Here is a 13,847-nt window from a genome sequence, read left to right on the forward strand (position 1 = left end):
TCTCCTCTAGGGAGGCAACCTGTGACCTTTGGACTCCAGGCCACCATTCAGAGCCTGCCCAACACAATTACATGTTGCACCTTGGTCAGGGAAATTGGAAGCTACAATCTGGCCCTAGAAGTTGTTTTGCCAATGGTTTGGGCAATCTGAGAAAATGAAGAATCAGTGATAATTTCATTTCTCCTGTGAGCTCTGTGTGTACACTGGCTAATACCATTTTAAGGCATTGTTGTTAACCAGAAGTAACCAAACAGAAAATCAACAAGATATCACTTTATTTTATAGACACTTCTATAACCACATAATTGCTTTGTCATTAACACGGCAAACTCCACTGCACACTTTAAAGGACAAAACAGGATTTGGTTTTGCTGCCTTTGATACTCAAGGGATCCCCGGGGCTATACAAAGCATTGAGTTAGATACAAGTGCAGTGACTCTTTGAAACTGAGCATCCACTGTGCACTCAGAAATAGTTCACACACAGCCCTGAATATTAGCATGTGCTGTTTTGTGATTTCATGAGAATACGCCACTTCAAAAGAAACAACTAACCAGATAATTACATCCTGCAGGCCTAACTCAGTCAGAGTTCCCAAAGAAATTGCTGAATAAGACTGCAGGATTTGGTCTTTGGTGACTAGCCTCCATATTAACATACATCATGGTCAACATTTGCATTGCAGATGCAAGATTACATGGTTAGCTGTGCTCTATAAAATGAAGGACTGTATTAAATAGATTATGAAATTGTACAGAAGTATTATAGATTATTAACATCCTACTTTTATTATTAATCATCATTATATGTCACCATAACATTAGTACTTCAGTGTAAATGCTGCAAACATACAAGCGATTAGATAGGCAGAGTACTGGGTAGATTAAAAATGCTCAGATCGCTTAATCATCCGCCCAAGTCTTTGAGTAAGGCTGGTGGTCAGCAGATGATAAATGTTTTAGTTTAACAACCCAAATGTTTTCTTTGTTTTCCTCCCACACACCTTAACTCTGTCAGTTATTTTGCTAGGTGTTTGGTTCCTCATAGAAAATCCAGTAGCACTCTGGCAGGTCACACCTGAGGCAGGCTGTTAGCAGGCTGAAACATCGTTCTTTTAGTTTTTTCACTTTCCTGCATACAAAGGAAACAAACAGTGAATAGCTAGAGGGCTTAATCTTTTAAAAAATTCTTTACACCATTTTCTACTAGGAAGATAACCAGGTAGTTTGAGAGATTTCACTCACACACATTTATACCACTGACACTTTATTCCACTGAGAGCATCTTGCTATACATATGTAGCACTGACTGCATTTATGGGATAGAAGCTTGACAGTTGATTCCCACAAACCATTGTCAAAACTGCACATCAACACTTGTAAACAGAATTAGCAGTGTGGCCACTTAGCAACCAAATGCCTTTGCTTTTGCATTCTTACAGCATGGCGCCGCCTCCTTTTAGGCTGAATGCACTCCTGTCCATAGGATGGCCATGGGAACCCTTTGGGGGCCATTTGGCTATTCTCCCTCTCCACCTCTTCAGAATCAGAGTCTTCTTGTTGCATCAAAGGAAAATGCTTGTCTGGATAAATGTCCTTCAGCTTGCCCTCAAAGAACACTTCCAGGCATCGTCCAGCCTCTGCAACCTCTGAATCTGGCTGTACGGGAAGAAATAATAATCCAGTATCATTGTATGCCCATAACTCTCCAAGGCTAAAATAGCAGGTCTGCCTAGCCTCCTGTCTGAAACAGCAGCGTCCTGTATTTGGAACTTGTCTCCTACATCTCCATTGGCCTCCTCTGCTCTTCCCACAGTCTGCCAAGTTCCTCTGCACTTACAGCATACGTTTAATCCAGGTGCTGCTATTAAGAGAGGCATTTTCTGCACCCATTAGAAAATGGATCTGCTATTGGCTACAGTAACTGAGAGCATCTTCCTCCAGTGCTTTGGAATCTGTTAGCTCTCCTCCCGCAAACCTTAATTCTCCCAGTTTCTTTGCTGGATGTTTGGATCCTTATAGCAAATCCAGTAGAACTCCAGTAGCTCACATCTCAGGAAGTCCATTCGTCTAAAGTTCTTTTAGTTTTTATATTCATATAGCTCCACTCTCCAAACACATATTTCTGGCATTAACAAATCTATAGAATTTCTAAGAGTTAAGGGGTCTCATTATCCACTCAATTAGACCACTTTTATGCCAGTGTAACTCCAATGGAATCAGTGTAATAAAGTGGTGGATAAGACCCACGATTTCTGTTGTTTCACAGATTGATGGTGGTGTGTGCTTGGTTTCTGCATAGCAGATACTTACATAATTGAACTTTGCACAGTTCCAGAACATGAGACGCACATCAGCTACCAGCTCCTCTGGTGCAGAATAGTGTGATTTGTCCTTCTTTTGGAGTTTTTTCCGCATGATTGACAGGTCCATGGGCCTTTTGATTATCTGGTAATAATGACGAGCCTGTGATCAAAAGAAAATGCAGGGAGATTGTTAGGCATAAACTTTGTCAAAGTGGGAACCCAGTTAATTAATAATACACCTCTGCCCCAATATAACGCGACCCGATATAACCCGAATTTGGATATAACGCGGTAAAGCAGCACTCTGAGGGGGTGGGACTGCGCACTCCGGCAGATCAAAGCAAGTTCGATATAACGCGGTTTCACCTATAACGCGGTAAGATTTTTTGGCTCCTGAGGACAGCGTTATATCGGGGTAGAAGTGAACTACTCTGGCTATAGTGCCTTCCATCTAAAGATCTCAAACATCCCTGTGAGGTAAATAAGTATTATTATTTCCATTCTACAAATAAGGAAAGTGAGTTACAGGACAACAAGAGTGATTCATCCATGGTTACACAGGAAATCTGAGGAAAAATCCAACTCCTACACTTAAAGATAATCTTCCTCGTTCGTTAGTTAACAAATATGAGGCTGGGTTAAACACATATCTGCTTGCAAGACTGATCTTCAAACCACTGCACTGTGGTGACTGTTCTTCTGCTATTTCCAGTCTCTGGAGTTCCACCCCATTATAGCATGATGCTCCTGTTATCATTTAGCTCTTATGGATACAGTAATATGTGTAATACTGACAAAATAACACCCCCACCCAATCAGCCTTAACAATAATGTTCTGAGACGATGTCACCGTGCAGTTTAGAAAAGCATCTGGCACTGGCCACTGTTAGATACAGGATATTGGGCTAGATGATCTGACACAGCATGGCCATTCTTATGTTCTTAACAAATGTATCTAATAAACTAATCAGGGCCCTGTAATGGGAACAAATTGCAGGTTAAACCATAATGGACTGACATTCTTATACTGCCTTTAAACCAAAGCACCATTGTCAGGGCTCAGCATGTAGTGGCTATAAAGTGTGTCACCACAGAATTTTTCTCATGCCAACCTCAACTTCTTCGGTGGGCACCAGATATTAGGATCTCTCTCTCTTCCCCTCCCATTTAATCTTCCCAAGAAGCAACTTGCTTGCTGGTAATGAGTTCCACAAGTGCCTGGTGATTTGCTTTGAGTTGCAATTTCTTCCTTATATTATATTACTATATGGGTCATTCATTCTGCTTTTCTCTAATTTTCTCCTCCAAACTGCTTCATGCTGGGGTCCAGTATCATGATATTTACCGTTGTGTTCTCCTCAACATACCCAGTAAATAATGGAGAGACAGCATGGTGCCTGGATCAACGAGCATCAACTGTCTTAAGAGACAGACACCAGAGAATGGCATCACTTCTATCATGCATCCAGTTACTCCAAAGTCCAGGTCACTCTTAGGTAGGCTTGGCAGAATTCAATTTTTATATTTTAATAATTTTGACAATTATCAATATTTATTTTTAAGCATTTATTTTTATCAATTTCAGTTTTTACAGTTGTATAAAATTATGGGTTTTAAGCATTTTTTCCTATTTCAATCTACTCAAATTTTCAGAGTTTTGGGAAATTAAGGGTTGGGTGGGTCAAACAGACAATAATTTAATGACAGTAGACATAGAGATTCAAAAAGTTAAAGCTTTATAATCATTAAAACACCAACTGTCAACATCACATGTCAAAATATACAAAGCAAATACCCTTAATTCAAACTCTAATACATTCTCAAGCAGCATTTTCCTTACTTTGCCTACCTGTAAATTATTATTAATAAAATGGAAATATTTTTTGTTGGTTTGTGTTTGTAAGGTGAAATTGATGTTTACTGACATTTACCAGTAAAAATCTAATCCTTCCAAACCTACTCTTAGGGCAGCATGATATACTGCCACTGCACCCCTGGGCTATCTTGCATTTTCTACATATCCAGTAAGTGGATTAGAGTTTGTGGGGGCCCTGGGCCAGAGCAAATGCCCCCCCCCCCCCCCGCTTTCTGCCAGGCAGAGCAGGGCAAGCCCCCATGCACCATCCTCCCTCCCAGGCAAGAGTGTCCGTGGGCGGGTGGAGCAGGACGGGGAGCCCATTTTTTCAGGGCCCCCAGGTACATGCCCCATTGACCCAGTGGCTAATCTGCCACTGCCAGTAAATCAATAGTCCTAACTTAATGTGACACCTCCCACCAACCTGGCATTTTGTAAACATCTTACACTAAACCAGAGGTTCCCAAACTTATTTGGCCTACCGCCCCCTTTTCAGAAAAAAAATTACTCAGCGCCCCCCTAGAAATCTACCTTCCTTAAGCGAACAAACAGAAAGATGCAGTGACAAATTTGCGTTCTTTTATGTATCTATATTTCTACCTACGTCTTACAATATAGTAAAGAAAGATGTGTTATTAGAATATCGCCCACGACATCAGGTATACAGTGGTTTTTGCGTAAGACGGCAAAAGACAACCAAACTAAAATACTAATGAAACTAATAAACTGGGTTTTGTTCTTTGCTCAGCATTAGATATATGTATTTGATATTAAATTGTCAAATATCAAACTAAATTTATCCAGAAATAATTAATTTAAAAAATAATCAATATGCAATTAAAAATCAGTTATAGTTTTAATTTAGTTTGCCCTTATTTAAATAATTGTTCCTTATTAACACATGCCTTATTTACCAATTAACACAGATGATTCGATAGATATAAATAAATGTTAATAGTTAACAGTTTTTTTCAATTTCATTCCCGTTTTCGTTAATATTGTAATAAAAAATATGACAAATATATTGACTGTACACTTCAAATAGTACTGTACTGACACAAGCCTGCTACGATTTTATTATTAGTAAGCACTAGAGTCACAGAAACGTACGGTAGATATGTAAGAAAATGAATAAAAATACTCACGTGTTAATTGCTGTTTTATTGAAACAACAATAATACAATTTGCTTTGTATGTGATCCATAATCCGTAAAGATCGAAGGTATCGAATGTGAATAAAAATTTTTAAATACTTATTGCACTATTGTTAACTGCTTTTTACACAATTCAGAAACAATCTAACCTATTTATAGTATCGTATTGTAAACAAGTCATTACACGCACATATTCCTGCCGATGCATGCTGGACTTCCCGACAATGCGCGACATGCTCGCCTGCCAACACTTGCTTGTTAAGAGCTGTTGGCGGACTTGACACCTGATTGGTTATAATTTGTGAATTTATTTGGAAAATAAAGTAATCACTACAACTTTAACTCTATGTTACACAACAGATGAAACATGTACGAACGTTTTTTCAAAATTTTCTTATATTCTCTTCTTTCTTTATGCTTCCACCGCCCCCTTATTTTTATTCAATGCCCCCCAATTGCACCTGAGGCTACTACTGCCCCCCTGGATCGTTCCAGCGCCCCCCAGGGGGTGGTATCGCCCACTTTGGGAACCTCTGCACTAAACCCCCAAACGTGCTATTAGAAAATTTGCTGGCATGTTGCATCGGCCATCAGTCTTTCGGTTTCTGATCTGATACTTTAGTGGCACTGCACAAGAGGGAACACCTAACAGTAGGTGACTCCACTGTTTAGTTGGAATGTCAGTGATTCACCTTTGAGAAGACAAGAAGAGAGTTGTGAGCAGAGGTTGATTATTCTTTGGATCGTCTCCTTGTTCTCTGCGTATGTAGCACTTACCAGTGGACTGACAGGCTCATGGAATGGAAGGCTCAGGCTACTGCAGAACAGGGCAAGCACCAACTTTTCACATTTCTGTAAAACCCAAAATTAGAATCAATGCTGAGACTACTGGGAGTTGCTGCAGAGCCATGCACTTCTGAATACTGAAGGGTATGCTTTCTAACCCTGTGTATAATCAGCCTCATTTCATAACCAAGTACTTTAATACCACACACCATGCTGATGATAACACTACTTTTCTTCTGCTTCTTTTAAGATCCATATTATTTTGGATGTTTCTTTCTAAATAAATATTTTATTGCATTATTAGACAGAATCTTGGGAAATCACCCCTCCCCCGCTTTCTGCACTCACTCCTTCCACACTGTCACTTCTTTCAGTCACTGATTAAAAGAACAGCAGCAACAGTAAAAATTACTTAGCTGAGAACATTTCACTATCAGAGGCACCTGCTGTGATCTACATGGAGGTATCATATGTACAGAACATGGGATAATAGGAGCTAAATTTTCAAGAGGCCCCTGAAAATGTGGCCTTTTAGCTTTTCTTTTTGCAAGTGCACAAAGGGCTACATCTGTGAATGAAGACTAGCACTTAGGCTAGGTCTATACTACCCGCCTGAATCGGCGGGTAGAAATCGACCTCTTAGGGATCAATTTATCGCGTCCCAACGGGACGCGACAATCGATCCCCGAATCGGCGCTCTAACTCCACCAGCGGAGGTGGTAGTAAGCGCCGTCGACAAAAAGCCGCAGAAGTCGATTTTGCCGCCGTCCTCACAACGGGCTAAGTCGGCTGCAATACGTCGAATTCAGCTACGCTATTCGCGTAGCTGAATTTGTGTATCTTAAATCGACTCCCCCCGGTAGTGTAGATGTACCCTTACACACACAATTGTTTGTGCATAAATGGAAGGTTTGTGTACCCACATGGATACACTTACTCATATCACACGTATATTTTCAAAGGCCCTTTGAAAATTTGGCTCTGGGTGTCTGCTAAATGACATTAATTTATTGACCCTGTTTCTTTAAGAATACAGAATCTTAAACACATTAAATCATTTGATACTTCTTAGAATTTTGCAAACAATAAACTCTTTGCTGCTTCCTATTCTGTCTAATCCCCTTTACAAATCTTTTCCCAATGCATCCACACACAGCTACAATTAAAAGAAATCTTTTCTTTAGAAAGTTCGCCACCAAGGACCAATTAACAGTAGGCAATCAGCACAAATCTCTGGCAGTAGTTGGCCAAATGTTCCATGTTAATATAAATGCATATATAACAGTGAAAGATGGTTAGTAGTACAATATAAAAAAAGCATACAGTTCATGGTAACTGGAGAAACATTTATATTATCATTCTTTCGTTTTCTCAGTTGGTGCCAGGAACTTTGCTTCAGAACTGTCAGTGAGCCATTACATTTCAACTTTGTTCGGTAACCAACCAAGGGAAATCTTTGTCGCCAATTCCTTTTTCCTACAGAAACTTCACTGTTCAACTCCAAAAGATCTGAACAATTCCAGATATCACTGAGATGCACAAGCTCCCTCTTCTATTTGTGACGCTTGGTTCATGGTGCAAGGTGCTGAGTAGACTGGAGTTTACTGCACAGGCTTTCAGAATAGAGTTATATTTCATGGGGGATTTAATAGCTGAGGAGACTGGCAATGGGGAATTCTGTGTCTATATTTATTGGTTTATATTTGTACCCACCTTCTGGTCAAGGTCATCAAGGCCATGCAGTGCTCTATCCCCTTTGTTACAACGGCTGTGGCGTGTGTTTTCGCAGTCGTACTCTACCTCGGGCTTCAACAGGTTACGGCAGAGTGTACACACCCATTCTCCCCTGCAGCACAAGACAGCAAAATGTCATGTCCTAAATTGAAAGGACAACTGATACCTAATGGAAAGCTTTGGGAAACACGGTATTTAGAAACAATTCTGGTCTTTTATAATACATCTTCTCTACTGTTATCTATTATTTGCATTTAAAAAAGGCCCCAATCAGTCCCCTCCCCATCTAATTTAACACAAGATGCTTGCTACATCCACTGTGCCAACAGGATGGAGCAGAGGGAGGGAGGAGAAGGGAAACTGTAATAAGAGCATGTGTAAGCATATGCCAGTGAGTGCACAGCTAGATGGTTTCCCGTGTAGTTTTTTTAAAAAAAATTAAATATAGGGAAAACAAATCAATGCAATAAATATCGGAGGTCCCTGGGGCCATTGTCAATATTTCTCTTTCTTTGATCCTTACTGATCAGAGCCTTTCCATTGATTTTAGGGGGGACTGGTTCATGCCCTTATAGATTACAGAGTCAGTTATTCAAAATATAGAAAGGATTTATACAAAGAGATCCTCGTCAAGCTACAGTAAATCCTCAATAACCACTGAAAAAGAATTGGTTCAAAACATCAATGGGCAAAGAATTCAAAGTTATCTCCATGTGTGTTTGCTGGGATAAATGGCCCCAAATGATTGAAAGCGACTCTGCATGGATGTAAGGGGTCCATACTGGCAGATCCTTTAGCAGGAGCCCCATTGCTCTCAACGGAACTCTGACAGATGCAACTTTTGTAGAATCCAGGCCTAAGTATCCACCATTAAGAAAAGTTACAATGACAGGCAAACAACATTGCCTGATCTCCTTCCCCTGAAAAAGAACTAGCTACATTTAGGGACTAAATGGCTTCAACAGGGATGAATCTGAAGCTGGCCCAGCACGTTTATGTTATAGGGAAAGTTTGCTTTATACAATGTTTTGAAACTATGTTTTAACAATTTAGCTATTTCTAGCAACAACAACAAAATGAAATCTTGCAGGCTTGGGAGGAGAAAGGATTGTCCATACCCCTCAAACCAATACCCCACCTTTCAAGGGATTTCCATCATTTTAGAGGCAAATTTACCTGCACTCCACACAAATGTAGTGTCTCTGACTCTTCCTTTTGTAATGACTTACATCTGAAATTCAGAATCATGGAACTGAGGTTTATAGATGTTGGCAGGTTGAGAGATATGAGAAGGACCCAGGGTCTACTGCAGAAGCACTGGTTTTCTGTACAAAAGCCCCAGCCTTCCACAAATATCTTAAGAGTCATAGGTCTGAAGTTGAGGTCATCCACATACTGTATTTAGAAGATCTTGCTGCCTGCCTTCTTTGTATGTGTGTGTGTGTGGGGGGACGGGACGATCTCCCCCTAATGAAACCAGGAGGAAACTCTACAAAATGAAACTCACTTATTTTCCTGGTCCCTGCACTGTTTTTTACCCCGACAGGGGATAATCTGAACTTTACCAGAGATTTTATACAAAATCTAAGGATTTAGTTGTCTCCAATACACTGCAGTCATGTTTATAAAATTCAAGTCAGCCTCTCCATTATAATGCTGGCTGGAGGAGATCATAGATACTGTTAATAATTCATCTGACTCCTGGTATAAGAGAGTGGGAAAATTTTCCTGCCTTTTGTAAAATGACCAAAAAAGGCAATACAGAGAGAGAATGTGATAGAGCCCTTGTAACACTGACATATATGTCCCTCAGGCAGAATCAGAGACAGAATAAGGGAAGTGTTATATGTACTCACACTGGGAAGCTGAGCAGAGCTGGAACATGGCATGAGAGATGGAACACTTTGGGGCAGTGATCACAACACAACAGTTCTCCTCCATTCAGACAAACGGCACAGAAATCCTCATTCTCAATTGGATTGGCTTCCTGAGCGAGCAGAGATTTTTTCATGCTGGGGATGCCATTCCCATTGCTAAGCCTGTGATCAACAGGAGGGATATCTACAAAAGCAGACGGTTCCTGTCCTGCTGGGTGGCTGATGGGGAACTTCCTATCTTCATATGTGGGAATCGGTCCTTCAGGTGGACTATCTTGATTGATCTTGGAAGAAAGAAATCCAGAATAACAGAATCATCTTTTTTCACATCTGATGCCCTAACTGTAACAGAGGCCTATCTGAAGTGGACTCTGCTGGATACAGCATTGGACTGGAACTCTGGTCTCTGCTAGTGGCCTGCTAGGTGACCGTGGCCAAGTCACTTCCGTTCCTGGCCTCAATTTCCCTATCTGTAAAACAGGGATAATGATACTGACCTCCATCGTAAAGTGCTTGGAAAGCTAAAGATGAAAAGTACTATGTAAGAGCTGGATATTATTAATTATTATTAAAAGTCTGTCACAGGAACCAGTTCCAGCTTAGATGTCAACTCTACATTGTTTTTCGTGACAACTAAATTCCATGCAGCATCCCTGGTGAATGCAAGTTTTAAAGGAAATGCACTTTTGTGTCAAAAAGGATTAGGTCTGTTGCTCTCATCCACGTCAATGCCAAACCTCTATTGATTTCAATGGGAACAAGTTCAGGCCCAAAGCTATGTTGAGGAGGCAGAAGGTTCCTTTTTAAATACTATTAAATTAAACTTCAGTTCTAAAGCATAGATCTGACAGGTCTTAGATTTGTTTTTAAGCTGTTCGCCCTGTATGATGGATGGATCAAAGCGGCCAGTTACAGCACCAATACACAACCACTGCTTTAATATCAAAGCCCATCAGAAGTACTCTTGAAAGGGAAGTAACAGGGTGGCGGGGGATACTCTAAGAACACAGCTAACAAGTGCTGCAATAGTTATTAATCTTAGGGTTTTATACTGCTGCCCATCACCAAAGTAGCTAGAGTATCTTAGAATAGTAAAATCCATCAGCCGGGCAGTTCAGAGTATCACAAGAATCCTAGCAAAGTCAGTGGGGGAAGAGAGCAAACAACCAACCAACCATGCAAACCCAACTCACTTTTATAGCCATACTTGAAGACTGGGTACCGCATTCAATTATCAGAAGGAAAGTCTCATCTTGGTCATCCTTCTGGGGCTGCAGTTTGAACACTGGAAGCTCCCCAGATTCTGATGCACATATTTTCAGGCGTTCCAATCGCACATAGGGGATCTTCAGCTCTTTAGTATAAGCTCTGAAATTATGATAAAATTCATTAGTATTGTACAGAGTCCTCTTCTCCTAATTTCAACATCTTTTCCGTATTACTCTGTTTGTTTTTTAAGGCAAAGCATTAAAGCACATGCCTAAAGGTGAAGTCAGTGGAATTTACGCACATGCTGCTGTGCTTTGCTAAAGAGGAACAGGACTCCTCACCTTTTTGAATTTAATCATGTGCTTAGCTACTTTGCTGAATTGGGGCCTAAATCCCTACCTACGATGTCTGCCCTCCTGCCTTTGTGCTTCAACTGCCCAAAGCCAGTTAGGGCAGACACTCTTCAGAGTGCGACTGGCTTCAAGAAAGATCACACTAGCCACATAATTTCAAAGTGAAAATATTCGGAAAACAATATTTGGAAGCAAAATTATGTAAAAATTGCAAGATAATTTAGAGTCCTGCACTCCTTGTTCTGTTGTATCTTTCTGGACTATACAGTACTTTTCATATATAATTTGGATTATGTGGCATTTTAGTAGTTCCAATGGTATAATCTATAAATAGTGATATGTTCATGATCATAAAGCGTGTCACAGAAGATGTACGAATCCAACATTGCTTTGAAAACGTAGTTTTCCAGTTTATGAAAATGCTTTTTAAAATGTAAATCTGTCTGCCCTGAGCTGGGCTGAGACCTCCAACTCATTTCATACAGGAGAACAAAGTGCTATAAAATGGTAAAGACCTTTAGCTATAAAATGTGTATGCATATTTTTTATAAGAAACTGGAGCAGAATAATGTTGTATTTAAGGAGAATTAACTGATACTTCATTATAAATGAGACAGCTAAAATAAAAATGAGCTTCAAGCAGGGTCTGGAAGTGTCTATGTTTTTCTGTCAAGGTGATAGTGTACCTTCACTTGCATGTGATCTTATTTAATCCCCCATCCCCCCTGACTCCATACACTGCTAGATCCCTACAACACAGCAACACTAGCAGCGTGTAAAGTGTACATTCCACTGAAATTAGGAACACAAGAGGTGTTGGTAGATGTACTTGTTTTGTTCATCAGTGATATGCAGGCCCAGATTCTCACCCATACCAGAGCTCTGTGCAACATAGCTGCAGAGGTGGAGGAGGTGGTGCGTGCAATAGGAGACACCTTTGTGCTCCCCCAAGTCCCAGTATGGCTGGGGCCCATTTCACACCTCTTAAAAATACCAGTGCAATTTCAAAAAGCCCTTGCAAATGCCTTCAAGCAACTGGAATATATGGCATTAGTCATGGTTGCTACTTTATGTCTTCTGGAATTATTAGTTACAAGGCAACCTGTTTTCCTTTTAAAACAACCTGCCAACAACACTAAGCTGGATATACTCTGACTATGTGCATCAAATTTCATGGCCAGTACTTCTATGCAGAAAGTGATTCTATTACCTGATGTTCTGATTACTTTTTACATCCATCTCAATATGTTCCTTTTCATAATTACTGGACTCTGGAACAGAAAAGAAAATTAAGAAAATATCTATAATATCAGAGTCAGATTAGGGTAGAGAGGCACTTTAATATTCATGTAATGTGATATCATATTTGCAATCTGGAATAATTTCATATCTGTCTAAGGTAATTATCTGCCCCCCATCACTCACAGTATCTGAGCACCTCACTAAACGTTACCATCTTTGTCCTCACAACATTTCTGTGCGGTAAAGAAACACTATTATCCACATTTACAGATAGGGAACTGAGGCACTCAGTTAGGCACCTAAATACCTTTGAGGATCTGGGCCTAAATGACTTGCCCAAGATCACACAGGATATTTGTGGTGGAGCAGGAACTGAATATGAATCTCTCACAGCCCATCCTTCCTCACACACACACAAGCACCATTTTTCTCCTCCCCATGTGGCACTGTGCGTGTAATCCTCATTACAGAATTTAACTACATAGGATTAATTTGGGAACAGGGGGCTCTGGTCTACTGTCATTGACTGAAATGGGAACAGGATTGGGTCCATTAAGAACACTACCATTTTCCTCCTTAAATAGGACAACGTTAAAGAGAAAATAATCGGAACGCCACAGTTTTAAGGAGTAGGGTGACCAGACAGCAAGTGTGAAAAATCGGGACAGGGTGTGGGGAGGTAATTGATGCCTATATAAGAAAAGCCCCAAATATCAGGACTGTCCCTATAAAATTGGGACATCTGGTCACGCTATTAAGGAGTCAACACGGAAGTGCAAGGTAAATGTTGCAGGAGCACTGCATTGGATCAGATTGTGAGAGGCCCTTGTGTGGCCACCAAGGGGTGAGTATAACAGAACGTACCTGTGTCCACACCCTACATGCTGTTGTAATAATCTTTGTACAAACTAAGCTTTGTGAGGTATCATCTGAAAACTCAATTTGCTGATCAATAATATCATGGCAAAATGTATGTTAGCGGCATTATATGCAGGGGTGAAAGTAAGTTAAAAGGACTTACCAGTACGCCAAAGTCCTGAGCAGGGGGCGTGGTCTCAACCAGAAGAGGCGTGGCCTCAACCAGAAGAAGTGGGACCTTTAAATCCCCAGGCCCTTTAAATCTTGATTTAAAGGGCCTGGGGCTCCGGCTGTGGTAGCGGTGGCTGGGAGCCCCAAGCCCTTTAAATCAGCCCCGGAGCTACGAGCTGCAGAGGCGGCTGGGAGCTCCAGGGCTAGGGGGCGATTTAAAGGGCCCAGGGCTCCTGGCTGCCGCTACCGCAGCGGAGCCCCAGGCCCTTTAAATTGTCGACGGAGCCCCAGGGGCTCCTGGC

At 40.9% G+C, this 13,847-nt stretch overlaps 1 protein-coding gene across 1 annotated transcript in view; it reads right to left on the bottom strand.

The window, feature by feature from the left end:
• Window positions 1-258: 258 nt before the first annotated feature.
• TRIM66 (tripartite motif containing 66) overlaps window positions 259-13,847 on the bottom strand; it is a 70,279-nt gene continuing 56,690 nt past the window's right edge. Inside the window, exons 14-21 of the mRNA XM_054026152.1 lie at window positions 12,485-12,545; window positions 10,906-11,080; window positions 9,692-9,996; window positions 7,815-7,947; window positions 6,093-6,167; window positions 2,314-2,466; window positions 1,441-1,659; window positions 259-1,132 (exon numbers count right to left, since the gene is read on the bottom strand). Of these exons, the coding sequence (XP_053882127.1) occupies window positions 1,073-1,132; window positions 1,441-1,659; window positions 2,314-2,466; window positions 6,093-6,167; window positions 7,815-7,947; window positions 9,692-9,996; window positions 10,906-11,080; window positions 12,485-12,545 (1,181 nt within the window). The 3' untranslated portion in view covers window positions 259-1,072. The remainder of the gene's footprint in view (window positions 1,133-1,440; window positions 1,660-2,313; window positions 2,467-6,092; window positions 6,168-7,814; window positions 7,948-9,691; window positions 9,997-10,905; window positions 11,081-12,484; window positions 12,546-13,847) is intronic.

The sequence above is a fragment of the Malaclemys terrapin genome, chromosome 4, assembly GCF_027887155.1.
Source record: "Malaclemys terrapin pileata isolate rMalTer1 chromosome 4, rMalTer1.hap1, whole genome shotgun sequence".
Lineage (NCBI taxonomy): Eukaryota > Metazoa > Chordata > Testudines > Emydidae > Malaclemys > Malaclemys terrapin.